General features: G+C 53.2%; 10 protein-coding genes across 10 annotated transcripts; 6 read left to right on the forward strand and 4 right to left on the reverse strand.

The window, feature by feature from the left end:
* Window positions 1–3,576: 3,576 nt before the first annotated feature.
* Window positions 3,577–4,020, forward strand: J4E90_010084 (uncharacterized protein; the record flags this gene model as incomplete). Its single annotated transcript, XM_051439600.1, has 3 exons — window positions 3,577–3,732; window positions 3,800–3,930; window positions 3,984–4,020. 3 exons carry the CDS (start codon window positions 3,577–3,579, stop codon window positions 4,018–4,020), a joined length of 324 nt encoding a protein of 107 aa, XP_051286509.1.
* Window positions 4,021–4,541: 521 nt separating this feature from the next.
* On the forward strand, window positions 4,542–5,492 carry J4E90_010085 (uncharacterized protein; the record flags this gene model as incomplete). Its single annotated transcript, XM_051439601.1, has 2 exons — window positions 4,542–4,688; window positions 4,740–5,492. The coding sequence occupies 2 exons, from the start codon at window positions 4,542–4,544 to the stop codon at window positions 5,490–5,492; spliced, it is 900 nt and encodes a 299-aa protein (XP_051286510.1).
* A 421-nt stretch (window positions 5,493–5,913) lies between these two features.
* J4E90_010086 (uncharacterized protein) lies at window positions 5,914–6,779 on the forward strand (the record flags this gene model as incomplete). Its single annotated transcript, XM_051439602.1, has 2 exons — window positions 5,914–5,950; window positions 6,037–6,779. 2 exons carry the CDS (start codon window positions 5,914–5,916, stop codon window positions 6,777–6,779), a joined length of 780 nt encoding a protein of 259 aa, XP_051286511.1.
* Window positions 6,780–7,804: 1,025 nt separating this feature from the next.
* J4E90_010087 (uncharacterized protein) lies at window positions 7,805–9,091 on the forward strand (the record flags this gene model as incomplete). The annotated part of the gene is made up of 1 exon (XM_051439603.1): window positions 7,805–9,091. The coding sequence occupies one exon, from the start codon at window positions 7,805–7,807 to the stop codon at window positions 9,089–9,091; it is 1,287 nt and encodes a 428-aa protein (XP_051286512.1).
* Window positions 9,092–12,133: 3,042 nt separating this feature from the next.
* On the reverse strand, window positions 12,134–13,790 carry J4E90_010088 (uncharacterized protein; the record flags this gene model as incomplete). The annotated part of the gene is made up of 2 exons (XM_051439604.1): window positions 12,134–12,396; window positions 12,455–13,790. 2 exons carry the CDS (start codon window positions 13,788–13,790, stop codon window positions 12,134–12,136), a joined length of 1,599 nt encoding a protein of 532 aa, XP_051286513.1.
* Window positions 13,791–14,973: 1,183 nt separating this feature from the next.
* J4E90_010089 (uncharacterized protein) lies at window positions 14,974–17,184 on the reverse strand (the record flags this gene model as incomplete). The annotated part of the gene is made up of 3 exons (XM_051439605.1): window positions 14,974–16,586; window positions 16,655–17,060; window positions 17,128–17,184. The coding sequence occupies 3 exons, from the start codon at window positions 17,182–17,184 to the stop codon at window positions 14,974–14,976; spliced, it is 2,076 nt and encodes a 691-aa protein (XP_051286514.1).
* Window positions 17,185–17,429: 245 nt separating this feature from the next.
* On the forward strand, window positions 17,430–17,824 carry J4E90_010090 (uncharacterized protein; the record flags this gene model as incomplete). The annotated part of the gene is made up of 3 exons (XM_051439606.1): window positions 17,430–17,484; window positions 17,541–17,665; window positions 17,720–17,824. The coding sequence occupies 3 exons, from the start codon at window positions 17,430–17,432 to the stop codon at window positions 17,822–17,824; spliced, it is 285 nt and encodes a 94-aa protein (XP_051286515.1).
* Window positions 17,825–18,076: 252 nt separating this feature from the next.
* J4E90_010091 (uncharacterized protein) lies at window positions 18,077–19,825 on the reverse strand (the record flags this gene model as incomplete). The annotated part of the gene is made up of 2 exons (XM_051439607.1): window positions 18,077–18,308; window positions 18,360–19,825. 2 exons carry the CDS (start codon window positions 19,823–19,825, stop codon window positions 18,077–18,079), a joined length of 1,698 nt encoding a protein of 565 aa, XP_051286516.1.
* Window positions 19,826–22,628: 2,803 nt separating this feature from the next.
* On the forward strand, window positions 22,629–24,128 carry J4E90_010092 (uncharacterized protein; the record flags this gene model as incomplete). The annotated part of the gene is made up of 1 exon (XM_051439608.1): window positions 22,629–24,128. One exon carries the CDS (start codon window positions 22,629–22,631, stop codon window positions 24,126–24,128), a length of 1,500 nt encoding a protein of 499 aa, XP_051286517.1.
* A 297-nt stretch (window positions 24,129–24,425) lies between these two features.
* On the reverse strand, window positions 24,426–25,325 carry J4E90_010093 (uncharacterized protein; the record flags this gene model as incomplete). The annotated part of the gene is made up of 2 exons (XM_051439609.1): window positions 24,426–24,859; window positions 24,941–25,325. The coding sequence occupies 2 exons, from the start codon at window positions 25,323–25,325 to the stop codon at window positions 24,426–24,428; spliced, it is 819 nt and encodes a 272-aa protein (XP_051286518.1).
* Window positions 25,326–25,770: the final 445 nt, after the last annotated feature.

Here is a 25,770-nt window from a genome sequence, read left to right on the forward strand (position 1 = left end):
CAAGGCAGGTCCATGATGGCTTCATCCTTGTGGGCTCCTTAGGTGTAGATTGCGTACATCGATACTACCAGTCGTGTCGCTGAGCGCAGTCGAACATAACATAAATGAACGACATTGCTGAGAGTTGCCTACGTTGTCCTGGGGGCGGTGCAGGGTTGCATACCGTTGTTGTTGGTCATCTTCCAGATAGTGCGTCGTAGTGCATGTGACTAGCGCGAGGATCCACTCGTGACTGTTGACCGCCGATTCAAGAGCTCTGCATGATAGCTTTGAAGTCGGGGCAGCGAGGCCTCGTGATTGTCGTGTCTACAAACACTGCAAGGGCAGTGCGCTACGTCTCTCGAATCCAAGGCTGTCCTGGGAAGCATCCGGCATTGGGTTACTGAAGAAAAGTGGCCAAGTGGAGATCCTGTACCAGGGCGGCACATCCAGTGGAAGGTATCCTGTGGCATCCTTTGGGCATCCATGCGGGCTGTAATGGCGGCAAACAAAAACAAACAGTAAGAAAGAAATACATGAGTCTAGCAACACAGGATGCCGTAGTCAAAGCTAAGAAACGCGTAAAGCAGAACATGAGTTGGGGGGAAACCGTTGGGCAGTAAGTACCTGGATAGGGCTCCGTCTGGGCTCCGAATTGTCATCCTGAGCAAGGGCTCTTGTTTGAGACTGTCGTCTTTGATGGTCGTTGCTAGCAAATTATGCCAGAAAAATCGCTCGAATGAGCTGGTTTGCAGAGGCGATTGCTGGTGTCGTGTGTAGGTAGGTGTGTGGTGTTGAGTTGAGAAGAGAGGGAGGAAACGAGCGGGACAATAATGTGTGGGAGGGCGTGCGTGCTGACCGGTTGGTGGCTTAGTTCGAGTGCCAACGCATAGGAGAGAGCCCCACAAGCATATCCCACGAGTAAAATCTTGTTGCGGTGCTTCGGCGGTACAAAAACCAATGGGCCAAAATTCTTTGGCGGCCGGGCTGGGAAGGCGGCTTTCTTATCAATTTGTGTCAAACGCTAACGTCACAGAGACGGCGCTCGGTTCTCCAGTTATCCTGCACGTCTCGCGACTTACATTGGAAGGACAGCGTTCCGAGTCGGCGAAATATCGATGTCGCTCATGGGTACGAATTGTGGGAATCTAAACTGAATTGTTGCCGGGGGATTGCCGGGCTTGCATAGTGGGAAGCGATCGCCGCTGCCAACCACCAACCGCGAGGCCGGATGGCGGCTCGACAACGCCGCCAAACCTGCAAAATCAGGGCCTGTTGCACCGGAGGTACACAAGATCGTTGTGATTCTCGTGTAGTCCCGCGATCATCATGAATAAACTTTACCCCGGGGATAATCCTCTCAAATCATGGCAATAATGCAAATGGAGAGGCTGAGCGTTGCGCACCTCCCGGCGAACGCGCAATAGCAACAGCGTTTGATTGATAAGATGTGGTGTATGGGACAACGGTGTCCCTCCCTCCCTTCAGCCGGCTCACCCGCAACGTTCCGCACTGACTGTCCCCTTGAAATCTTATTTATTCATAGCAGAAGGAGATGCGCGCGCGCACACATGCGGCGATAGGAGCTGCTTCTGAATCGGACTTCTGAATCGGATCTGACTTCGCTTCACGACAGACATGGCGGCACCTGCATACATCACAGTGATACAATCCCACTGGGATTACCTTATCAAGCGTGCGCTGTGGCACAGGCATCGTCGGCGGCTGCTTGGAGAAACCACGCACAGCATTTAGCCTTGAGACGTTACCAGGCGACACATCGCTTACCCGGTGATGGGTGTCTGGCAGGCGCCTCAGATTGTGGCCTACTTGGTGGCGCATGCTCTCTGCGATACGGAAATACTGCAAAGTCTATTCATTGTCAGAAAGTGTTCGACCAGAATGTAGACGTGAATAATTGTGGGTTTTTTTGTGTCAGATAGGAGCGAAAGACATTGCTGATTTCGTTCCTCACTGTCCGAAGACTAAGATGAACTATGCTTTGAAAATTGTGGTATCATCAGGAAAGGGGGAGGCAAAGGACGAATGTAACATACCTTTGGTACCTAATTACATGGTGGCGTCCTCGTGGACCTGTCAGTTGTCAGGGTCCTCGGCCGGCGACGGCAAGGCGGACGTCGAGGCAAGGCAGTGCAGTCGATGACACGCACTGAGTTTGCGCCATGTGTGAGTGTATGTGTGTGCGGCTGCATTGAAAAGGAGAGTGTTGTGCGACAAAACTCGGACAGCTTGGATACGAGGGAGATTTTCTCTCATCGGCCCGGCTCTTCTGTGGCCGAGAGATCTGCATCAGTACCTGCCAATCTTCACCTGTAAGAACCAGTTTGATACCCAACGGCGGGGAGCCTCAAACTCTAAAGACACGGCTCAGGACGCGTGTCGCTTCCACCTCGGTTTCTTTGACTCAAGATGCGCCGGTCGCCATCGGTGTCGCGGAAAGATTGGTGGATGCTTGCATCGGAGAGGCGAGTGGCCTTGGAAGGTGAGGAGAAGTTCTGCAGTGCAAGAGCGGAAGACATTTTCTTCCAGCCTCGCTTATCCAATCGGGTAACGCGTCGTGTTTAGTCAGCCATCAAGTAAGCCATTGACGTCATGCACGTGATTTTGCCCGGGCGAGATTTGATCCCGCTGGCCCCTTGACGGTGAACTGGACGATTTACAGGGTCCGTGGAACGCAACACAAAGCAAGGTGAGTAGTTCGAGCACCGTCCTCTGATGACATCAACAGCGTTCGCACAAAAAGAAACAACGATGACCTGGTCGATACGGTACTCCGGAGTATGCACAAAATGTCCAGGTACTACCTGGCGATAAGGGTTTAGCAGCTTCAGCGCTCTGTAGCTGAACGGAGTTAGCCGTCTGGTCGAGCTGGTCGAGCTCGATGTGAAGCAGGGCAACGCGCGTGGCTGCTTTAGGTCTTGTTCTCAAACACACCGTCCACCACGCCGTCATGGTTCCAGTTTACCCCGGGATCAAGCAGTGATCGGGACAAGACCGATCTACTTCCAAAGGCTAGCGCGATCGATATGCTATGAATGGTACTAGCACGTGACTCAGCCCCCCAAGGGTCCGCCGATAATCCAACCGGTTCTGGAATCTCCCAGACTATCTTCGAGACCACGACTGTCAGCCTGGATCGAAGTCACGTTGTGGAGGACATGATAGCGGGGGTTCATGCCAGGCAGTCCCGAGCCGTACATGACGCGTATGAATCATCAAGACCTGATTCGCTGGATAAGGACCCTTTGCTCTGAACAGTGAGCTCGTAAGCAGGTTGGCGTTCAGCAACTGCCCTTTCCATGTCATTGTTACAGAAATCAGGGTCCAAGCTGCACGTTTGGAATGCGGGGGAAGTTCAGCATCGTCTGATTGGTACGATCAGATATCGTCTGCGTAATGGTCAGGCCACGAGCGATCGTACCTTTGAAGACATTCAGCTGAACAACGGCTATATGAAGCTGCTGCTGTCCGTTGAGAAGATGGTATCACAATTCAAGCCTACACTCAGCCTCAATCAACATATTCAATCAACTTCAACGTTCTCAAATACCTCTATCAGTCCAATCACACTACACAATGCCTTCCCCATTCCAGCAGAAGTACTCTTCCCAGAACCACAAGGTCTTTGGCGACAATACCACCCCAGCCATGCCTGAAGCACCCAAGCAGGAGGCCGACCGTCGTTCTTCCGAGTCTTCAGTTGGCTCTTCACACTACGATGGCCGTCGTAGGGTATGTTCATCCTCTCTGGGTTCATACTCAGGATGTTCTTATATCAACAGTTGCTAACATCTTTCAGTCTTCCGCGGCTCAGCGATTTGGTAACCTAGAGGCCCTCAAGCGTCGTCAAGACGAAGAGAGCATGGCTCGCAGGCAATCATTCCACGACGCATACGGAAAGCCAGGTTTCCTTGGAACTCTCTGGAACAAGTACGTCATGCTTCTTTGCCCTCGAATCCTGACAACGTGCTAATAGCTTGTAGCTTCACTCGTGGTCCCATCACTCCTTCTCAGAAGTAGCTTGATTAGCACTCTGATGTTTCTTTGAGTCTTCCCATTCAGCATGTTACAGCGATGATTGAAGTTTGATGAAGCATGCATTGCCGCATTTGCGCAAAAACAGCATAGCGATGGAATTGGTCAGTTTTTAGACGGCCACACGACTTGTACTATACCAAGAGGATGTATCATAATTTGAACAATTTGTTCTCAGGACACCTGTACCAGATGTTGTGATGTCTGTCTTAGCAAAAGCTTAGGCTCGTGTGGGGGTGACCCACCATGCCACGATTGGTGTTCGCGACAGTGACGTCGGAGAGAACACGTAAATTCACATGATCAACACCTTTCACCAACTACGCGCTGCCTAAGCCCAAACTATCTTGACGAAACAAGAACCTCGAAGAAACACAAGCTGAATAAACACGTCTCGACCTAAGATACAGCGTGTACCAGTTGCTACCCCGCCAACGTCACCTCTTCATCACTCTTGCCTGCTTTCAATCGCGTCCACCTACGAGCGCACCACCACTACCCTTACGATGACCACAAGAACTCGCTCGCCAGGCTTCGGCGACACTACGAGCATCAACCTCAATCGCTTGCTATCCAGATTAGACCGCTTAGTACTGGTCGACCCGTCACCGCAGTTGCGAAAGTCCACCTACGAGCGCGCACGTGTGAGCGCAGTAAGCTTCACACAGTCATACATTCTATCGCATATACTGATGGTATCACAGAACATTGAACATGCCCGCACCCTACTCCTCAGCCTCGAACACTCTGCCTCTACGATACCCTCCAAGTCGAAGAAAGCCGAACTACAAAACGACCTACAACAGAAACGCGAACTCATAAAGCAACTCAACCAACGGATATACGAGCTCAATCAGCTAGATGACACGGAGTCAGAGAGATCGGTAGACTCTGATGAAGAAGACGCGGATCAGTTTCCCTCGTATGCACCGAGAGTAAAGACGGAAGCCGGGCGCGATGTGTCGACATCTACAGAAGGCAACGAAGCATTTCAGAATGCAGCACAAGGCATCGCGTCAGAACTGCGCCGGAGAGGCAAGCCGGAGGCGAACGCAGCAGGGACTCAATCAGCATCCGGCAACTCTTTGTTTCCGTCCAAATCTACCTCAAGCACAGCCGACCCTTCGCTTGCGAAAACAGAAGCGCTCCTCTCCCACGAACGCAACGAACAAGAAGAGCTCACGACGGACTTGCTAGATATGGCAAGACAACTGAAAGAGCAGTCAATACACTTTGGAAACACGCTCGAAGGGGACAAAGGCGTAGTGGATCGCGCACTTGCAGGGCTAGACAAGAACACGTTGAACATGGATGCTGCCAGCAGGAGGATGGGTGCCCTGCGGCGGATGACTGAAGGCAAGGGTTGGTGGGACAGGATCAAGCTGTATGGCATGATCGCTGGGCTATGGGTGATCGCCTTCCTGATCGTCTTCGTTGGGCCGAAGATTCGTTTCTAGGGCGACTCTCGATCCTGCCCATCCATGTCGCAGCCATCAGCCTTGAACAGTCGTATACGCATTGCAGGGGTTAGAATAAGTTGGCGGAATCACAGCGCAAGCTCTGCTCGACTGCGAGCATCACGAACAGCATCGTACGATTATTATACCCACCCAATTCACTTCATTTTCATATCGGTCTACACCCAGTACAGCGCATTGTTACCGTCCCAGTGGTTCAATCTTGGGTACTCCACGATGGGGCTGCCCGATCTTCACGGCTGAGCCACGTCAAATCTGGACCCTGCGCATCTGCATGTACCCGCTTATGTAGCGGCTCCGAGCTTCATCTTAATGTGTGCTGTCGCTCGACAACAACATAACACAGCACCACCCACCCTTCTCACGCGATTTTTATTGTTATAATTGGTGTCGCGACAACATGGCCGCCATGGAAATGCACTCATTGGGCGCGCGCTGTACGTACTCGAAGCCTGACACGCCGTGACGGACAATCACTACCGCTCACAACCTACAATGTGCATTGCCTGACAAACATCTCCAGCACTAAACCACGCGTCCGCCGATACCGAAGCCGAGTACGACCGTCTCCGAGACCTTGCGCGCCAAGAAGCCGCAAAACGCTCCTCCTGCTTCGACAAAGCCCACCAAGCGTACGAATCCGGCGATGGAGCGCGCGCCCACGAGCTTTCCGAAGAAGGCAAAGCCCACGCCGCGAAGATGGACCAATACAACCGTCAAGCGCGCGACTACATCTTCCGGGAAAACAACGCCGAGGGCAGAGTCGCGGGCGACACCATTGACCTCCACGGCCTGTTCGTAGAAGAGGCGGAGGATGTTCTAGAAGAGAGGATTAGGGTTGCGAGACAGAGAGGTGAAGGCCATCTACACGTTATTGTGGGCAAGGGCAACCACAGCAGGAACCACGTCCAGAAGATCAAGCCGCGAGTCGAGCAGGTGTGCCGCGAATTGGGATTGCAGTATCGCACTGAGGAGAATGAGGGTAGGATCTTTGTGAACTTGCAGGGTGGTGATGTGCATGAGATGCCGCCGCCGCCTCAGGCTCCGAGCTATGGAGGGTACCCTGGACAACATGGTGGTCAACATGGCGGCCAGCAACATGGAGGTCACCAGCAACATGGCGGCCAGCAACAGCATGGTGGTCAGCAACACGGTGGCCAGCAGCATCATGGACAACAGCAGGGTCAGAACGATGAGATTGAGCAGATGGCCAAGAAGGGCTTGTCTAGGTTGCTCAAGAAGCTTGGGTGCTGTACGGTTATGTAAGGCTGTCATTGATCTACTCTTGTGTAGGTTGCAGGGGTGATATGGAGGGCTGAAGAGACGTTCAGAGCACGTTTGATACCCGCGAATTGGATGAAGAGATGAGGTTGGATAGGGACGATTTGGATGTATATAGATGGTATATGTTTGGATATACCAAAACGATAAGAGTATATGAAGTCCTGCTCAAATGTCGCGTTTCCTTGTTCATTGCTTATCACTTCTCATCTCACCAGCTGAACCTCTTTCGTATGAGAAAGAGATCCACCATGTAGACACAAAAGCCGTGTGGACTTCTCAAAGGAAATAGAAAGACACAGTAGCATCATCAGGAACAGATGATGGCATGGAACAACTAACATGAATTGGTAGCAATCAATTTCAAAGTAAGAAAGAAACGGCGCAATCGAACGCACCGAGAAATCTCAAAGAAGAACTCAAGCTCATATGGATCTTGAATGCGCAAGCCCCACATGACATCGTCTTTCGCATTGAAACCAGAAGTGCTCCCGAAGATGATGAGAATATGCTCACTGCAACCTGTATAATGCTCAATCAAGCCGAGACGTGCATCGTATACTTTGCACAATGGAGTCGGCTGCAACGACCTGACATCATGCTGCACCCTGCCGATAAGGCTGGTACGACGGAGGCGTTCCCTTCCTTCCGAAGACGCATGTAACAACGTTTGTGCGAAACCTTGTGTAATGAGTGACGTCTTGTGTGCTGTGGAGACGGATTGAGGATGTGAGATCCATGGTGTTCATAAGGCTGCATGTGCATCTCATCTGAACAGAGAAAATGGCGAGGATGTGTAGTGATACAGCGACGTCATCTTGTCCTGTCTGATATCCTGTTCTCTGAATGCAACAGAAGCTTCGATAGATTAGTCTGGTGTAACGAACCTTTGATGAAAGTCGCGAATGACGTTCACGGAGCCCCGGCCCGTTCCTCCACTTTCCATGCGCCTCGGACGCTGAGCACTCTAACATTCTACACCTAAACAACCAACACATAAAGTACACAGCATGATGACACAGACGCAACCGCCAGCCATCCCGTCGCCTCCGCCAGACCTCAGCGCCAAACTCCCCAAGCTCGTCCCCCGCAAACGCGCCCCCACATCGCGAGAACCGCCGTCTGCCCCTCCCCCACCGACGCCCTCGTTACCCGCGCCGCCGAATCTAGAGAGACATACGTACACGCGACCCTCGAGGCGCATATTGAGCCCAGAAGATCACCAGTTGTTCCTCAAGAGCAAGACATGCACGCTAGTCGAAGCGTTCGTGTTCGGCATCGCCGACTCAGTACGCGACCGCAGCATCTCGAGCATCAAAGATGAAGAAGTCACAGTCACAGTCAAGACAGTCGTGCAGATACTAGCAGAAGCGGAAAAAGTGCTAGACAGGTGTCCACCAGAAGATACAGGCTCGCGCTTCGGCAACCCAGTCTTCCGCACCTTTCTCGATGAAGTCGAGACCGCGTTACCGCTATGGCACGAGAAGCTCGGGTTGAACGACAAGGCGCAGGTCGATGAGATAGCTACGTACCTCCACAACTCCTTCGGCAACAAGCGAAGAATAGACTACGGCTCCGGTCACGAACTCAACTTCTTCCTCTGGCTGCTCTGTCTAAACCGCATCGGCATACTCCCCGATACTACCTTCCCTGCGCTCGCCCTCGTCGTCCTCCCCGCATACCTCCGCCTTATGCGTCGCGTCCAGGAATCATACTACCTCGAGCCAGCGGGTTCGCATGGTGTCTGGGGCCTGGACGACTACCAGTTCCTTCCGTTCTTGTTCGGCGCAGCGCAACTGCTTCATCACCCCTACATCACACCGAAGAGCATACACAACGCGTTGGTACTGGAAGAAGAGAGCAAGGAATTCCTCTACCTGGATCAAATATCCTTCGTCAACTCCGTCAAGAACGTCGAGGGTCTGCGCTGGCATTCACCCATGCTGGACGATATATCCTCTGCGAAGTCATGGGCGAAGATCGAATCTGGGATGCGGAAAATGTTCCGCAAGGAGATTCTGGAGAAGCTACCTGTTATGCAACATTTCCTGTTTGGTAGCTTGGTGCCGCCTGTTGAGGGCATGAGCACGGAAGAAGAGGCGGGTGTGGAGAAGGAGGAAGAAGAGGAAGAGGGTGGGGAGGTCAAGGTTTTTGATGATGAGACGGGGAAGAGACATGTACATGCAAGTGCTGGTTGGGGTGATTGCTGCGGTATTCGTGTACCGGCTGCGGTTGGCGCGGAGGGGGAGGCGAGGAAAGGTGGTGCGAGGGGGTTGAGGAGGGTACCTTTTGATTAAGACTTCAGAAGACCATGAAGAGTGTAGACGGGTGTCTGTAAAAGAATAAAAAAAAGACTCCATTAAAAGACTACAGATCCGAGAAGAAGAAATGGGTATAAGACTCCACTGATGGTGTCGGGTATACCTAGGTAGACTAACAATCAACAAATCCACACCTCCAACCCAAACCAAAGCTACCATCCAAACCTCCCCCAACAATCCCACCCCCACCATCCACCATCTCTACCCCATCACTCAACCCGACTAACCGTCGCAGCCCTCCTCCTCCTCGTCCCCGCCTCCAAATTCAACAACGCAAACCTCTCCAACAAAACCGCCCTCTGCACCACCGTCTCCTCATCTTCCCCCTCCTCGTCCCTCTCCTCATCCCCCGCCCTATCCCCAACCGGACTCTCCACCCTCCGTCCCACATACCCATTCTCCTCCAACACCTCGCCCAACGCACTCCTCGTACTGCTCTCAAACTGTATGCCAAACCCGCCGCCAGTCCGCGACATGGCGGTCGCAGTGCACAGCCAATTCTGTGTTGCGGCTGCTACGCGGCTTACGGTTGTGGCGCCGGGTGGGGAGCGGCGGGCGGTGAGGAGGGAGAGGGCGGCGAGCGGTTTTTTGAGCTTGGTGGTTAGGGAGCGGGTTAGTTGGAGGGGGGTGCGGTGCCGCGGTTTGGGTCCGGGTGGTGCTGGTGCTGGTGGGGTGGTGTCAGGGGGGATGGGCGTGCTGGCTTGGGGACTGGCGAGCGTGGTTGTTAGGGGGGCGGGGAGGGTGAGGGTTATTGTTGGTGTTGGTGGTGGTGATGGGGGCTGTTTGCCGTCGGTGGGATAGGCGGATTGGGCTGTTGAGGTGGATGAGGCTGAGGCTGAGGTGGATGAGGCTGAGGCTGAGGTGGAGGGCTTGGGTGTGTCGACTGTGGATACCGAGATGGAGTTTCCTAGGGTTTTAGAAGGGTTGTCTGGTTCGTTGGATACGAGACTGGTGAGTCTGCGTCTGATGTTTAGGGTGTTGCTGGGGAGTCATGTTGTTAGAGTCGAGTTGGTAGAGAAAAGCAGTAGTGGGGAAAGAGGAGGATGTATAGGGGGACTTGCAGTGGAGTCTTCGTGTCGGAGTCGCGATGAGGAGTATCTACTGCCTGTAGAAGTGGTGACGGTGTTGAGTTTGTGCGAGAGGGTATCGGAGTAGACAGCTCTAATCGGCGAGGTTGTTGCGGAGATGGTGCTGGCGAAGATGTAGTAATTGCAGAGTTGGTGACAAGCAACCGGTTCTGTGCTTCGCCATCTTGACGGACTGGCACCCGCTGAGCTTGTGGCGACGGATATTGACGAGCTCTCAGTGAAGCTGGGTCTTCGACAAGACGATGCTGCTGACTTGAAGAAGACGAAGCCCGTGATGATGGAGTGTGGGAAATTCTCAGCGAGCCAGAGCCTTCTACCCGGCGGTGCTGCTGCTGAGCCACCGGCGACGGAATCGAAGAAGGCGGCGGCGAACGATCTGGCACTGGCTGAACTCGTGGTGATGGACTGTGAGCTACTCTCAACGAGCCACCAACTTCTGATACTGGACGAGGCTGTGGTGAAGGAGTAAGGGGAACACCCAGTGGGATATACGTTCCAAACCGACGAGACTGCTGCTGAGCCGCAGGCAACGGCGAAGAAGGAGGCGAACGTCTTGACCTTGACCTGTCGATACGCAACGGCCTGGGTACGTCGACGTCCTTCGCATCTGGTACTGACTGTAGAAGCGGCATGGCTAGAACGAGGAGATGGGTATCAAGTCGCTGAACGCACGTCAATGAAGGAGAGAAGATGTTGAGAGTCGTTGACAAAGAAATCGTCTGGGTATCTGGCAAAAGAGGAGAATCTTGGGGAACTGAGGTACTAGGTCCACCGGCCCTCTTGTACTGAGTTGCTTACATACTCCAGGGTGTTCTCGTGCTGTAATGGATTAGTCGCCATGATGCAGGTGAGTAGCCTATTGTCATATTTTTGAGCTCCGGAGGGTTAGCAGCTCTCTGTTTCCAGTGTTGATGCATTTGGTACTGTTGAGACTCAGGGCCGACCATGCTGTACATTTGCATGTGAAAGCAGTCTTTTGAGTCATCTCGATGCGTCCGACAGCGGCGGTCCGTGATCAAAAAAGTTCATGTAACTTTGGAATTCAGGGACGACGCATGCCTCGTCTTTACAAGAGACAGCGATCGACGGTGTAAGTGCAAGCCACCACAACGGACTGGCTGAAATATCAAAAAATGCTTTCAAAAGACAAGAAAGTGGCTGAACACCTACTGATATACCATCTTCTGCCCTCGTAAGTCCTTATCCAAAGAGACCCTTTCTCCTCATCCAGTCTCCACTACCCAGGTTCACGTCAAGGGTCAACCAGTGCCGCATCCAACATCCCGATAGCGATATTACAATGACACCCTTATCATTACATCACCTTTACTTCTTCATATTTCTACTCGTAATAATACTGACATGGTTCCTTTCCGACTCAAACAGTGCAGCCGTCATGCCGTTGCCTTCGGACAAACAAGTGAACACCACAGAACAAACGTAGTAAACCGAACCAAAATTCCATTCTAACATCCGGGGTGACGATATAGTCTACCCTTTGCAACGCCTAAGTGAACGCCCATCTATGCATGCTATACTAATAATCTTGCCAAACCAAAGTACGGCGCAGTACCAAAGATTCTAACCCAATATGATGCCTCATGTGCGGCGCGTAACGAAGTCCGAAAAACAAAGGGTCTGCACAAGGCGACCATGAGACCCCGTCCCAGATGAACCACACTAAATGTGCAACCAAAAAAATGAAGAACAGAAGAAGTTCTACGTAGCCGAAGCCGACAAAACAACGGATCCACTCCTACATGCCATGACCTGAACATACTCTCCGTCGGCATTCAACATGATGCCCTTTGCAGCCTCTTCGTCGACTGGCTTTTCAACTTTCTTCAAGAAAGATTGAGGAATTCCAGTAGTACGTTTGGCTTGGAAAACAGGCTTGAAATCGGGATCGTCGTTGGTTGGACGCGCCCATCTAATCATCCAATTCACTAGGCGCCTCTTCAAGCTTGTGTCTCCTCTCCTCATCCATCTCCTTGTAACTCGCCCAGGACAGCAGACTAAACGCACCGATGATGAGAAGTCCTCCAACAATAGCCGCGGGTGTAAGTGGCGAATTGAGCGGCGGGGGTAGAAGCTGGTCGACGAGCGCAACGATGAAGATGGTGAGGAGGGCGGCGACGGAGGAGAGGACGGGCGAGGTGAGGGAGATGAGCGCGAGGAAGGCTCCTGAGAAGGCTGTGTATGAAGTTAGTATGACGGTGTTTTGGGGAAGGAGCGAAGGAGGGGAACGTACTAGCATTAGCCAAAACACTGATTGCCATCATCCACGCCTGCTCTCCATGCGGCAGCTCGAATAATTCCCACCCCATGTAATGCAAAAACGGCAGCGGAATCCACAGCACGCTCAAAGTGAACGCGCCAATCAAACTACCAAACAGATTCGCGAAGATAACACCTTTGTTCGGTGCGGCGCCTTCAGGCGGGCACGCGAGTCTCTTGTACAGCACTTCGTACAGGCCATACAAGACACTGCCAATGCCAATGACGAGGTTGCCAAAAGCGCGGTTCTCGGCTTCGTGCGACGGGGGCGCCTTGTCGCCGCCGGCTCCGCCTCCGGATTTAGAACCGTGCTTTGCAGGGGACTGGTCGCCGTATGCGACGACGAAGACGCCCACGATGGCGATGGCAACGGCGACGACTTTGGAGGCGCGGACTTTTTCGTGAAGGATGGGGATGCTGAAGGCGTAGGCGAAGAAGGCGGAGCAGTTGTAGATGGCGGTCAAGTCGCTGGCTGTCGTCTGGTTGACGGCTACGTACCAACTTCCTCCGGCGAGCGTGAGAGCGCATGTGATGAAGGATGTCATCTTGAGCATGTAGCGGACGGGCGAGACTTGGGATTGGCGCGGCGTGGGGTGTAGGTTCTGGTGCTGGACCATGAGGGCGGTTTGGCGCAGCAGCTGGACGTGGCGCCGCCAGAAGGTCGGCCACGGCTCGTTCCAGTGCTGGAGTCGCAGCAGGAAGAGGGTCGCGGGCCAGAGCACTATCCACGAGCCGTGCGTCATGTACAACATGCAGTACGGCTTCTCCCATTTCAACTGATGCTGGATGTATACCGCCGTCTCGGTCTGGACTGTGAAGCTCACCAGACTCAGCGCAAGTAGAAACGCAGCGTATGTGTACTTCTTCCGCGTCTCGTGCTTGGCTTGCATCTCGGGATCCCGCTCGTGGAAGTGATGTGTGCTCCTTCCCAACAACCCGTCGTCCATGTTGTCGTCCTCCGTCTTGCGCCCGAGCAGGGGCGCATTCGCGCGCCCATACTCGGCGTGGTCCAATGAGGGTCTCAGATCTGACGGCATGGCCGCGTCGTGTTCATCCCAGTCGTCGAACTCGAGTTCTGAATTGCCAGGGCTATCTGGTTCTCTGAGTGCAGATTTGCCGTTGGCTTTGCGATGTTGGCGCGACGAAGAGCGTGTGCGAGAGAGTTGGCGGGAACTCGAGCCGGAAGCGACGACGGGCGAGGTACTTCTATTTGGGGGCTCGAGGGTGAAGTCTTCGGAGAGGGTGTGGACGAGGGTTTTGCGAGGATGCGGCGGAGGCTTCTTCCTCAGCGGTATGGACTCAGCAGGCATAAGGTGAGTGGAGGCGCAAGCGAATGACAGTACCGGATGGTAGGTGAGTGGGACCGCTGCACGCGTGTGATAGTCTCGGGCGGCAGGACACTATGCTGTCTTGGATCGTGGTAAGCAGCTGGCGATATCCAGGTGTTCACAATGCGATGCGGCCCCTGCATCCCCAGGTGCCGTAACCTCCGCGAGAACTCCGCTCCAAGAGCCCAGTGTCCAATCGCGCGCCAGCTACCTCCGTGCCCACGCGTCCCAGCATGCCCACAAACTTAGACGCTCCCCCTTTCATCTCCATCCTCCAAAAACACCCTCTGCGGCTCCATCACGTCCGTCACGAAGGTTGGGTGTCGACCGCAGTTCCGCCTGAGCACGTCATAGCTTAGCCTCATGCGTGAGAGCGAGCCGCCTTGCATCTAGGGTCATGTGAGAGATAATAACCCCACGCACACCACCTGGGCACCCATGTGCCAGCAAGTGTCTCGCATTAGCGGCACACTCACGAACCATGAGCGCGGCCGGATGTTTTCGAGATACACGCGGTAACCTAGGTACTTTGGGTTGGAAACTGGGCGCCGTCGTTGGTGGAGGGGAGAGAAGTGGTGGTTGCGCCTTGAAAACTAACAGAATAGAAGGCGCACAAGACTTGTAGAGATAAGACATGAGTGATGCTCTTACAGTCCAGCCCGCCTTTGTCCATTTTCGGCTCTCTATGTCTTCGCAAGCCATCCTGCCTTTGCAAGCACCCATTACTGCATTCAGGGAAAAGACTGGGCACGTCTCTCCCGCGAAGTATAACTATAGAAAAAAGCTAAGGAGGCTATATCGTCTTCGGATAACTACAGACCTGTTTGTTGTACCATTGTAGACTTCAGCGCATCTGTTTAGTTCCTTCCTTGTATAAGATGCGTTATAAACCTTGGAAACGTCTTGATACTCCAGCCGTATGCACCCCGACAGGTGCGTACCCATATGGCATGCTTGCGACACGTGAAAGTTGATCCAACTTGGCGCACGACATCCTCTTGGCAATGTTGATGAAGGCGAGTAGCTTGCGAAAAAGACAAATCGCCAAACGGTAGACCAGACTTGAATACATGTATACATTAAGAGATAGATGTCTCGCTATCTTGATCATAAATACTCGTTAATCCACCGAACCAACCCAGTCCAAAACCTCACCACAAAAGCCCTACAACGGACTCCCATCCAGTCCCTCAGCCCGTTCCTGTGTCTCCGCCTCCTCCAACTCCTGCAGAATCTCCGGTAACATGGACTCGACGTCTTCCTCGCGCTCGCCCAGCGCTTTTGCGATAAGCTTCTTATACGTGCCTTGCTTCTCACTCATGCCTGCCACACTGAGATTACTGACAACTTCTCGGACGAGTTCTCGCCGCTCGAGTTGCGCGCGGTGTAGTAGGAGAGCTAGTCGCATCTTTTCTGTAACGTCCACAGGCGAAGTATCGGCATTTTGCTGTGGCATGCTACTGCATAGGCGGCGGAGTTCGGCTTTTTGTTCAATCTCAAGTAGGGACTCGGCTTCTTCCACAAGTAACCGTAGTTCTTCTTCTTGCTGCCGATCTGCTTCGTCGTCGTTGAGGTCGATGTGTATGCCATTCGACATGAGCTGGAGCTCGGCGACTTGTTTTCGTACGGCTTCCAGTTCGGCTTGGCGCCGCTTGACTACTCGTTCTGCGTCAAAGGATTCTGCCTCCTTCTCTTGCAGTTCGGATTCGTATGCCTCGGCTAGCTCTTTGCACTTTTCCAGCAGCGTTGGAGCGACTTTGTTCATGAGATTTGAAGCGGTCTGTGAGCGGTACTGGATAGGTTCTCGGACAGCCATGCTGGGGAATGGCACTGGAATTAGCGGTCCTCCATCCAGATGCGGGACGTGTCCGTTGTGCCGGTGTTCTGGTGGTGGCGCGAAAGGTGAAGATGAAGCCTGCCGTGGGCGTCCATGTGTTCTTCGTCGACTGTTGAGCTCTCTGATCAGGTCGTCTGCCGTTTCGCCCTTTTTGTTCATTATGTCTACCGAGACGTTACGTCCCAGCAAACTTCGCACGCATTTCCTCGCCCCGTTCCGCGCAGCAATCATGATCGCCGTGTCGCCATTCTGATCCACTGCGTTCAGTAACCGTGTGACCTCGTCTGGTATCCATGTTTCTGACAGCTTGTTGATGATGCAGTCGAGATACCACCTCGCGCAAACGTACTTATTGGAGCTGCTCGTTGTCGCTGCGATGTGGTGGAATACGGTACTTCCAAACCAATCTGTCCGGTGAACTGTCTGCTGAAAGATCTTGACCATGCTGGGCATAGTCTCCTTGTCAAAGTTGTTGGTGAACATGACGGCGCGCATTAGGGGTGTCTCTAGGTTGTTCGACAGACAATCAATACGCGCTCCCCGGTGTATCAACTCCTTCACGACTCCCACGTCGCCCATTGCCGCCGCCCAATGCATGGCCGCATGTCCCTTCTCGTCGATCGGTCGGTCCAGATTTATGCTCTGCGGTGGTTCAGGCCATGAGACGGCGGATTCGTGGTCCAACAGCATGAAGTAGTCCAGCAGCTGATCTGCCCATATTTGGTGTTGCTGATCGAGCAGAGACATCTGGTCCATCCCCCTCTTGCGCTTCCTGTTGCCGCCCGTCGAGTACGAATCCAGCATGTCTGCGTCGCCCAGCATCGACTCGGAAATGACAGTCTCGTTGTCCGGTGTCTCTTCGCGGAAAATCTGCGACCTGATCTGGGAGGCCTCGTACGGCTCTTCGCTAACTTGCGACTGCGCGCTGGTGGTTACGAATGCTGCGATATCAGTCAGCATTGTCTCCCATATCCAAGCTTGACGACGACCAATGAGAGTGACCTCCTACACTGCATAGACTCAAGCGAATAGACGTTTTTACCATTCCGAGCAGCCGCAGCCGCAGTTTGCTTGGGCGGCTTCATGCGATTCGACGCAGCAGTCGCATGTTTGGGCGCAGGAGGAGGGCTGCGGTCGCCAGGGACATAGTCGAAGATGGCGCGCATCTTGTCCAGGACGCCGTTGCGCTCTGCCAAATGGCGGCCCTCTTCCAGCGGTATCCATGTGCCCTGGTATTTGCCATAGCCGCCCTGGACCTTTTCATGCACGCCCTTCTGGACTTCGCGCTCGAGGATGCGGGTTCGCGCAGGCTTGTCGTAGTCGGCTACCTTGAGGATGTGGGTCGCGTTGATCCAGTCGTCGGCGCGGCGGCGCATGACATGGTTGCCGTTGACATTGCACTCGTAGACGGGGACCTGCAGGCGGGCTTTGTCAGTGCATCGTCGCAAAGGTGAGGTGTCGCAAGCAGTGGGGAGTGCGCACATTACTGTATGTTGCCGAGTAAATCTTGCCATCGGGCGCGGGGGGCATCTTCACCATTCGATTAGCTGTAGAAGGTGTCTCGGGGCGTGTCAAGTGATTTCGTGAAGGCGTGTCTGCGGTTCGCGTCAGACCTGGGGGAAGGCGCGTTGGAGTCCGCGTTCGCGACGGCCCTGCCAAGCGTCGGGGTCATCAGCTGCCTTTGCCGACACCAAGTGAACCTCACCAAGCTCGCCCGCCGACGACCCTCCGCCCACCAGCCCCCCGCGCGCCATTGACGATAAACAACACCCCGGGCCGCCAGTATGACTGTCACAGAAACCATCAAGCATGCCGTCGGCCTCGACGGCGAGCCGAGGAGTACGCCGGCCCACGCATCCTACGCATTCAAGTAATAGAAACTGACGGGACCGCAGAGGCTACCCGCGAGGAAATGAGCGCCGCCAAACTACCGCTCCCCTACCGAGACTCATGCGCACATCTTCTTATCCCCTTGAACCGGTGTCGGTACGAGGAGTACTACCTACCATGGAAGTGCGAGGTACGCGAGAATGGATGAAGAAGGGCCAGAGTGGGCGGCTGACAAGAATTCCAGAACGAGAGGCATTCATACGAAAAGTGCCAGTACGACGAGTTCAAGGAGCGGGTCAAGAAGATGGACGAGCTGAGGGCGGCCAAGAACGGACAGCGAAGCAACTAAGGTGTTATGCGGGAATGGTCCATGAACGTGTCAGTCACGAGCGGAGCATGCTGCATGTATATATCAAAGCAGCAAGAATCATGAAGACATCAAATCCATGTTTCGGGGCCAATTGGCATTCTGGACGAAAGGCATTGGAGCAAGAAACTACAGCTCTGATTTGAACCCCGTACTCGATCATTCTACGATTCATACTGAACGCTGAATCGCTATCTTGCAGAGATTCTACCTCTATGAACGCCTCTATCAAATCTACAACCTCGCCTTGGTATCTTCCAGCGCAGCCTTCTCCCTCAACTCCTTCCTCAGAATCTTGCCAGAAGGATTCTTCGGAATCGCGTCAATGAAATGCACACCACCTTCCAAGCGCTTATGTCTAGAAACACGCTCAGCCAGCCACTTCTTGATATTTTCAGCCGTCTCAGGCGTCGCCTTTTCGGGCGACTGAGGCATAATGTACGCGCGAGGCAGTTCATCGCCATTACTGACAAAAGTTAGCAGTTGATACAGACCGGATGTAATCGGGCAAACTTACGCTTTAACGCCAATAACAGCAGCGTCCTGCACATCTGGGTGGTCCAGCAGCAGCGCTTCCAACTCCGCCGGTGCAACCTGTAGACCCTTGACCTTAATCAATTCCTTCTTCCTATCAACTATGAAGAAGTGGTTCTGTTCATCCACGTAGGCCACGTCTCCCGTCTTCAACCACCCATCTTCTGTGAGAGTCTCCTTGGTCGCGTCGGGCTTGTTCCAGTACCCCTTCATGATGTTGGGTCCGCGAACCCAGATCTCGCCTCTCTCGCCTTGCGGCGCTTCGACCTTGCCGTCGTCATCTACGACGATCTTTGCTTCGCAGTTTGCTAGGACTTCGCCGACAGAGAAGCTGGATGAGTAGGCAGATGGCGGGAATGTGGTTGCTGCGCAGGTGACTTCCGTCATGCCGTAACCTTGCTTGACGTTGACTTGGCCGTTCGGCCATAGCCGCTCGAACTCCTCAATCACTTCCCGGCCTAGTGGGGCAGCGCCCGAAGACACGCCCGTCACGGAGCTCAAGTCGAATTTCTTCGTCGCGGGGTGCTTTGCCATGGCCACGATGACCGGGGGTACCAGAACCATATCCGTAATGCGGTACTTTGATACGTTCTGTAGCATCTCGACAAAGTCGAACTTGGGCATCATGTAAACCGGTACGCGTTGTTTTACCGCACCGAAACAGAAGATGGCTTGCGCCATAGCGTGATACATGGGCAGGAAGCAAAGGTACTTCTTCGTCTTCAGCTTCTCATGGTAGTCGGGGCTGGTGGTCTGGATGTGGATCTGTTGGCTGCAGTTTGCGACATAGTTTCTGTGCGTTATCATAACACCCTTTGCAACACCAGTCGTTCCCGAGGAGTAGTTGAGCGCAACTATGCGATCGAGCTCTTCAGGTGTCTTCAAGTCGGGCCATGAATATGCGTCGCCGCATTCTGGCGTGTCGAGCAGTTCAGTCCAGTGGCGGACATTTCCGAGCTCCGTCTTCTTCTCCACTTTACGGCCCTCGAACGTGGCAACACCATCGTCGAAGACAAAGATGCGCTCAGGACCCATGCCAATCTCTTTCGCAGCTGCGATTCCTGTGTCCAAACTGCCCTCTGCGCATACCATGAAGCGCGCTCCGCTGTCTTTCAATTGGTACGCTAGCTCTCGGGCAATGTAAGTGGGATTTGCGCCGGTAAAGACACCCTCTGCCATGACGATACCCATCACTACTGCTGGGAAGAAGAGCGTATTTCCCGAGTAGAGCAACACGCGATCTCCTGGTTGGAGGCCTGCGCGCTGCAGACCTGAAGCGAAGCGTTTCGCATAGAGACGAAGATCGTGTAACGAGATGTTGTACTTTTCGGGTTCGCTTGCCGAAAGATAAAACGGTGCCTTTGGTAGTTCTACGGTAGGCGAATCGAATATGTACGTTGGTAGTGAGACCTGGGGTATGGGGAACGAATACCGGGATTTGATCACCATGGTGGCGGTTCAATGTGCTGGCTGAGCAAACGTCGTAAAGATGTCGAGGAGGAGAATCAACTTGTAATGACGGGGTCCACTCTTATCACTCTTGGTTCTTGGCCCACTATTGGTATCCACGATGCGCTCCGTGCCGTAGCCCTTGTTGATGGCTTGCAAAGTCAGACGCCCGGCGATATAGGCGTCAGCGAAATCCTACTCGGCATCCATCAGCGACCACTCAATCAAGTACACGTACACACAGGAATAGTAACTTACGTTCTACCGATTCCTTCCTCTGCTTAGTGATCCAAATGTCTGAAATATTACAACGACACTTTTCGAGATGGGAAGTCGCGATACATGCATGGTGTAACCCAGCGCACCCATCCACCGGTTCTACTCTACCCCGAGGCATCTCTGCTGACGCCGCTGCATAAACGGGGTGACTAGTCCAAGACAGCACGTCGGGTAGCTCGATTGCGTTAGAAGTGGACTCGGACGGGGGACGGAAGTGAAAGTGGTGAGGTGCGATAAGCGGGGGATTGCTAGTTGTGCCGAGGTAGAAGTCTGGGGTAAGGACGGGGGTTAGCGAGCGGACGTCTGGGCATGCGAGATGGGATTATTCGTCCGTTATTCTAATCATTGCTTATTCAAAAAACTCCTATTTTTATTCATGTCATGTTCTATACCTGGGTACAAAAATCCATCAAGAAAGTCATGTTCAGAGTCACGTCTCAAATCAGCATTTAGTGCGCCATGTCAACAGACCATCTCAAGTCATATCGATCGACATCGCAATTTTCTTTTCAAATCCAGCAAAACCATGACCAGGTAGAAATCGTGTTTTTAGACGGACATCCCATGTGAGGGTAGTCATTTTTGGTCAGACCATGTCTGAGTGATGAGGAAAGAAGAAGTCGGGGGGAGTGGAGAGGTACTTATACATCTGAGATGGCGCTAGAGGGGGAATACATGGGACGAAGTATTCATCAGCGTGACGTCCAACATGCGCTGTCGGCGTGAAAATCGTTCGTCATGACGCTATCACCTCTGTCAAAACAACATGTCGTCACGACGAGGCAGCGCGAACGTCAGGCGCCACGAACCTCAAACGATCGTAGCCAACAAATCAATTGATGCCCCTCCACTCGAACGGACAAACAGCGTTTGTAGTCTGCAAACCAACCTATCACCCGGCAGTCTGACGTCCAAACATCCTCGAAGCACGTCAACCCTGTGGCTGCCAGCGCCAAAATATCGCCATACTACCCACCATGTCATATCCGTCAACATCCCTCACAATCCCAATTACAACTCCAGAAAGCAGTTTGATCCGTCGCGCCCGGTGCCCATATATCTCCACCGAGGCCACATTAAGTACCTCAAGGACGTTGACTCGATCTCGCCGAAGTCTCTCGCGGGTTTGTAGGAAACGCTGCTGAGCGCTTTGGTTTTGTTGGCGGACATCATTTATTATCCCGGCTGCAAATATGTCGTCTGATGATGTATGTGAAAACGTGGGTGAACTTGCAGGTGACGGCGCTGATTGGGTCTCTCGGCGCCAGTCTTCAACCATCAATGTCGTATCCGGGCTTGGTGGTGGTAGACTCTGAGTTGATCGCTGTGGTGGTGTAGCCCTCGGAGGACTTGAAGATTGTTCCATCGGACGATAATCTCGAGATGTAGGCGTCCACGGCCTTCCAACATCTGGGCCGAAAATCTCGTTCATAGATCCTCTTAACGGCTGCGGGTTTGGTCGTTCAGGTTCCTCTTTACTTCCTTCATCGTCCTCCTCATCCTCGTCCATTACCGAAACACGGTCCTCGGGCTCGCGTTCATCATCTGAACACTGGAACTGTTCCTCGAACATATCCTGCATGACCTCCAACGCACCCATGAAGATACGACCGGACCAAGTCTCCAACATGTTAGCATGTCTAAGCTGGTCCTCCACACGCCGAGCAACCTCAAGCTCCAACCATGCCGATTCAGCCGCAGCGTGCATCTCACATATCATGACCCATTGAAGCCCCGCCTGGATCCGCGATGCGCATACACGTTTTGGAATCCCGACATAGCACTCCGCACCAGTTCCATGGAGTCTGAGTTGCTCGTCGAAAAGGCTGTCGGTGATCGTCAACAGCTCCGTATAGCGTTTGGTGTCAAAAGACGCATCACGGTCGTAATACGTCTCCTTTTCTTTCCGCGCTAGCGCTTCCCTTGCTGGTGGTAGCAGGTTTAGCTCGAAGAGCTCTTGTCGACAGCTCGGGCACTTGTTGCGGTTGTCGGTGTAGCCTTCTGTCATGTCTCGTATACATTGTAGATGCAGTACGTGTTGGCAAGGGAGTTGAGCGAGGCGGGTACTCGAATCTTGGGAGTCTACCTGCATTCGCTCCAGACAGATGGCGCAGTCAGAGTCGCCGGCGGTCCCGAAGTTTTGGCTTTGTTGACGCATTCGCTCGTCGAGGAAGTACTCGAGGCTGGGGAGGTTGTTGGGCGCCATATCAGCGGAGGGTGTGCGAGCTGGTTGAGTGCGGAGTGCAAGTGTGATCTTGGTGCGTATTATAGCGGTGGGTGATTGAGCTTCTGGCGCTCTATATATGGCCATGTGATTGCCTTCATAGTGAATGGCTATAGGTAGCAGTATATGTGGGGTATATAGTTGTGGCGATGCGCGAAGTGAAATACCCTACCCGCGACATGTACTGAGCATCGCTTTCCCTGTGGGAAAGATCCGATGAACCCCAAGGAGTCTGTATATAAGCTTCCACTCGTTTGCTCCCAACTGTCAAGCAAGCAACACCTCTAACTCAACTCAACCATGTCGATGCAAACTTCCGCATCAGTTCCTGACCAGCAAGATGGTGTCATGCCAGACTTGCCCGCAATGGGGCATTTCATAACTACCATGGATGGGTCCGTTCAGTACTCCGAGCAGCTTCCCGAGTCCTGCAGTATATGCTGGGAAGACTTCAACTGGGACAATGGCGTTGCAGTGCGCCTTCCATGCGGCCACATCTTCCACAATGAATGTTGTCTCAACTGGATGAATTCAGCCAGTGAGAACCGCAACGCCTGTCCCATGTGCCGCACGGTCTTCTGTCTCCTTAATGCTCTGACACCCGAACAAATACGCGATAACGAAGAAGAGCACAGCGAGGGTGTATACAACCGCGAGGCTTACTACTGGCTTATGGCTTACGCTGACTCGATGTACGATGGAGAAATCCGGAATGATCACCCGGATTTAGTGTACATTCTATGCGAAGTGAGGAGGGGATGGCATCGTGAACATCATCACCAAGCGTACGAGTTCATATGCGACTGGCATGAAGAGATCGGGGACAACTGGCTTGAGCTTATCTTAGCGAATCATATCCGGAACAGGCTCAGCGAGGACGGTCTTGCTGACTTTTGGGCAAGCCAAGAGCTTGAGACGAGACGCAGTGGGCTAGTGAACTGTGTGAACTGGATGATTAGGGGTTCCAACTTCATTGGCGAGGTCTGGGTCCCCCAGAATATGCAAGAATTCGAAACGAGGGCCGCGGAGAATGCAGAGGACAATGAGGATCACCAGCAAGAGCAACACGACGACGACCGTCAGGCTGACGAAGATTCAGAGGACTACGAGAGGTGGGCATCTGCTCATACCCACGAGCACGGAGAAGGTTCAGAGGAAGGCGAAATCCTCGAGGACGCAACCACAGAATCACCCTCCGAACTTACCCATCCTGAAAGCTTCGTACTTTCCGATCCTGAACCAAGTCCAATGAACAGCGGTACAGTCCAGCAAGCTATCATAGCACGCAACGACGCTATCCATCAACGTTTCCGGGAAGAACTAAACGCAGAGATTGTCGTAGGAGCCTTGCACGAATTACACGATTTCAGGAGCGCTGAAATACTACCCTATGAAGAAGTACAGCGCCGTCATTCGCGCTCCCAATCTCCATCCCCATCTTCACCATCTTCACCCTCTCCATCTGCATCAACAGACTCTCTCTTTCCTCTCCCCTCAGCCGCCTCACTAGCCGACCTCCCTCACCCACATCCCACAGTCTCGCAACAAGACGTGGCCGACACGCGCTCCTGGCTCAGGTCAGAGGGCCACACCATCCTTTGCGAGATGCACAACGTAGCTTCGGTTGTGTATCAAGGCGATGGTACTTATGATGTGCATGGTTTTGAAGGGGATGATATGGGGGTTGTGAGGGATGCGGATGCGTATCATGTCGTGGGGTGGATTACGATTTTCTATCGTTATGGAGAGCATGGTGGAGATGTTGGTGGCTCCAGGGGTCGGGTGCTGCGTCCTGTTTAGTTAAATTTCCTGTGTAAGATATCGGGGCGGGTTCAAATGGAAGAATTGATGAACGTCATTACTTTCGTGTGGAAATGTATCCAGAGTTTTCTTTGCTTGAAAGTGAAGTGGGAGCTTGCAACTGAGTATGTTTGACGTTCCTGTCTTCCTGTGTCGTCCAATTGGTGAAATAATACGCCAGCCGTGGGTATGCCCCTTCTGAAGTGTGACCGACTTGTGATATCCCCAAACGCCAACGCTATGCATAACAAAAATGCGTGAAAGATGGACCTCCTATGATATCTCACAGGAGCTCAACTATGCCTTGTCCTCGCCCTCATCATCACTACTTTCCCTCTCTTCCCATCCCACCATCCGTCTCAACACGCGATTCTCTTCTCCTAACTCTTTACATCTGCCCCTCAATCCTTGTTCGACTTCGCTCTGGCATCTTAATGCGCTCCTTGCGTTCTCCGCGACGCGACTCAGCCCAGCCTGCCAGTCTGCGTGTTCAAGCCGCAGCGCCATAGATGTTGAGCGTTCCTGATCAAGAAGCCCTTGGTAGTGTTTGTGCAGAGCGAGCATGGCCGAGGTTTGCGAATAAGCGTACGGACGAAGTTTATCGAGGAGGAGGGTCAAAGCGGATTCGTAGTCGGTGAGGAGGGCGGAGAGAGATGTATTGGTTGAAGTCAGGGATGCGATGGTTGTTTGCGCGCTCGAGAGCTGTGATTGTAGATGTGCTACTGTCGCTGCTGTAATGTGGGTTAGTATGTGTTCATCCGAGTCCAGACGGACATCGCCGTCCAAACCCTCTCAATGCAGACTTAACATACCATTGATCTCTCCATTAACCTCCCTCATGCCCATTCCACTTGCACTTCTCGGATTGAGCCCACCGACCTCACCTCCCTCTTCTTGTGCAGCCCTCCCTTGTATCGCAGCGACACCCTCCACGATACCCCTCGTTTGCGCCTTGTTCTCTTCTAGCAATTGACTCAGCTGCTGCACCACCGCCCACAGATGGTTCATGTCCGTCTGCTGGCCGCCGCTGGGTAGGCCATTAACCATTGGAACGCCGTTTTGGCCGCCGCCGTTAACTTGCGATCCTGCAATACTGCCAGCTTGTGAATGTGAGGGAGAGGGCGGAGGGCGGTTTTGATTGTGCTGTTGCTGGGCTTGTTGTTGTTGGGAGGACTCGAGGAAGGAGAAGTTGTTCATGGCGACAATAGTGTGGGTGGGTGGTGGAGATTAGGTAGCTGCGGATATTGGTGGAGTTGGCGTGCGGCGCGGGCTTGATGGCTTCGGTAGTCGGGCTTGTGATTGGATTGGAAGTCTGATGGTGGGATCGTAGGCGCCTACCAAGATCTTCTCAGTGACGCGACACTGGATCGGGCTATAGAATGCTTTTCTGCGTCTTGTGCGGGGTCAGGTTGGTTCGCGTTGCGGAGTCTTGAGGCTTGTTGGCGATGCGCTCTGGGACGTGTCCAGATGGCGCTTGCTTGCTTTGGTGCTAGCGGCTTGGCCACACTCTACGGCTTGACTAGACAGCGAACCATTGCAGATGGGTATGACTTTTTAGTGATAAGGTATCGATAGTACTAAGTAAAGAAAGCGTAACTAGAGTATGCGAGGGTAAAAAGCAAAAATATACCACAAGAGGTAT

This window comes from Alternaria incomplexa (genome assembly GCF_024043165.1).
Source record: "Alternaria incomplexa strain BMP 0042 chromosome Unknown scaffold_19, whole genome shotgun sequence".
In the NCBI taxonomy this organism is placed as follows: domain Eukaryota; kingdom Fungi; phylum Ascomycota; class Dothideomycetes; order Pleosporales; family Pleosporaceae; genus Alternaria; species Alternaria incomplexa.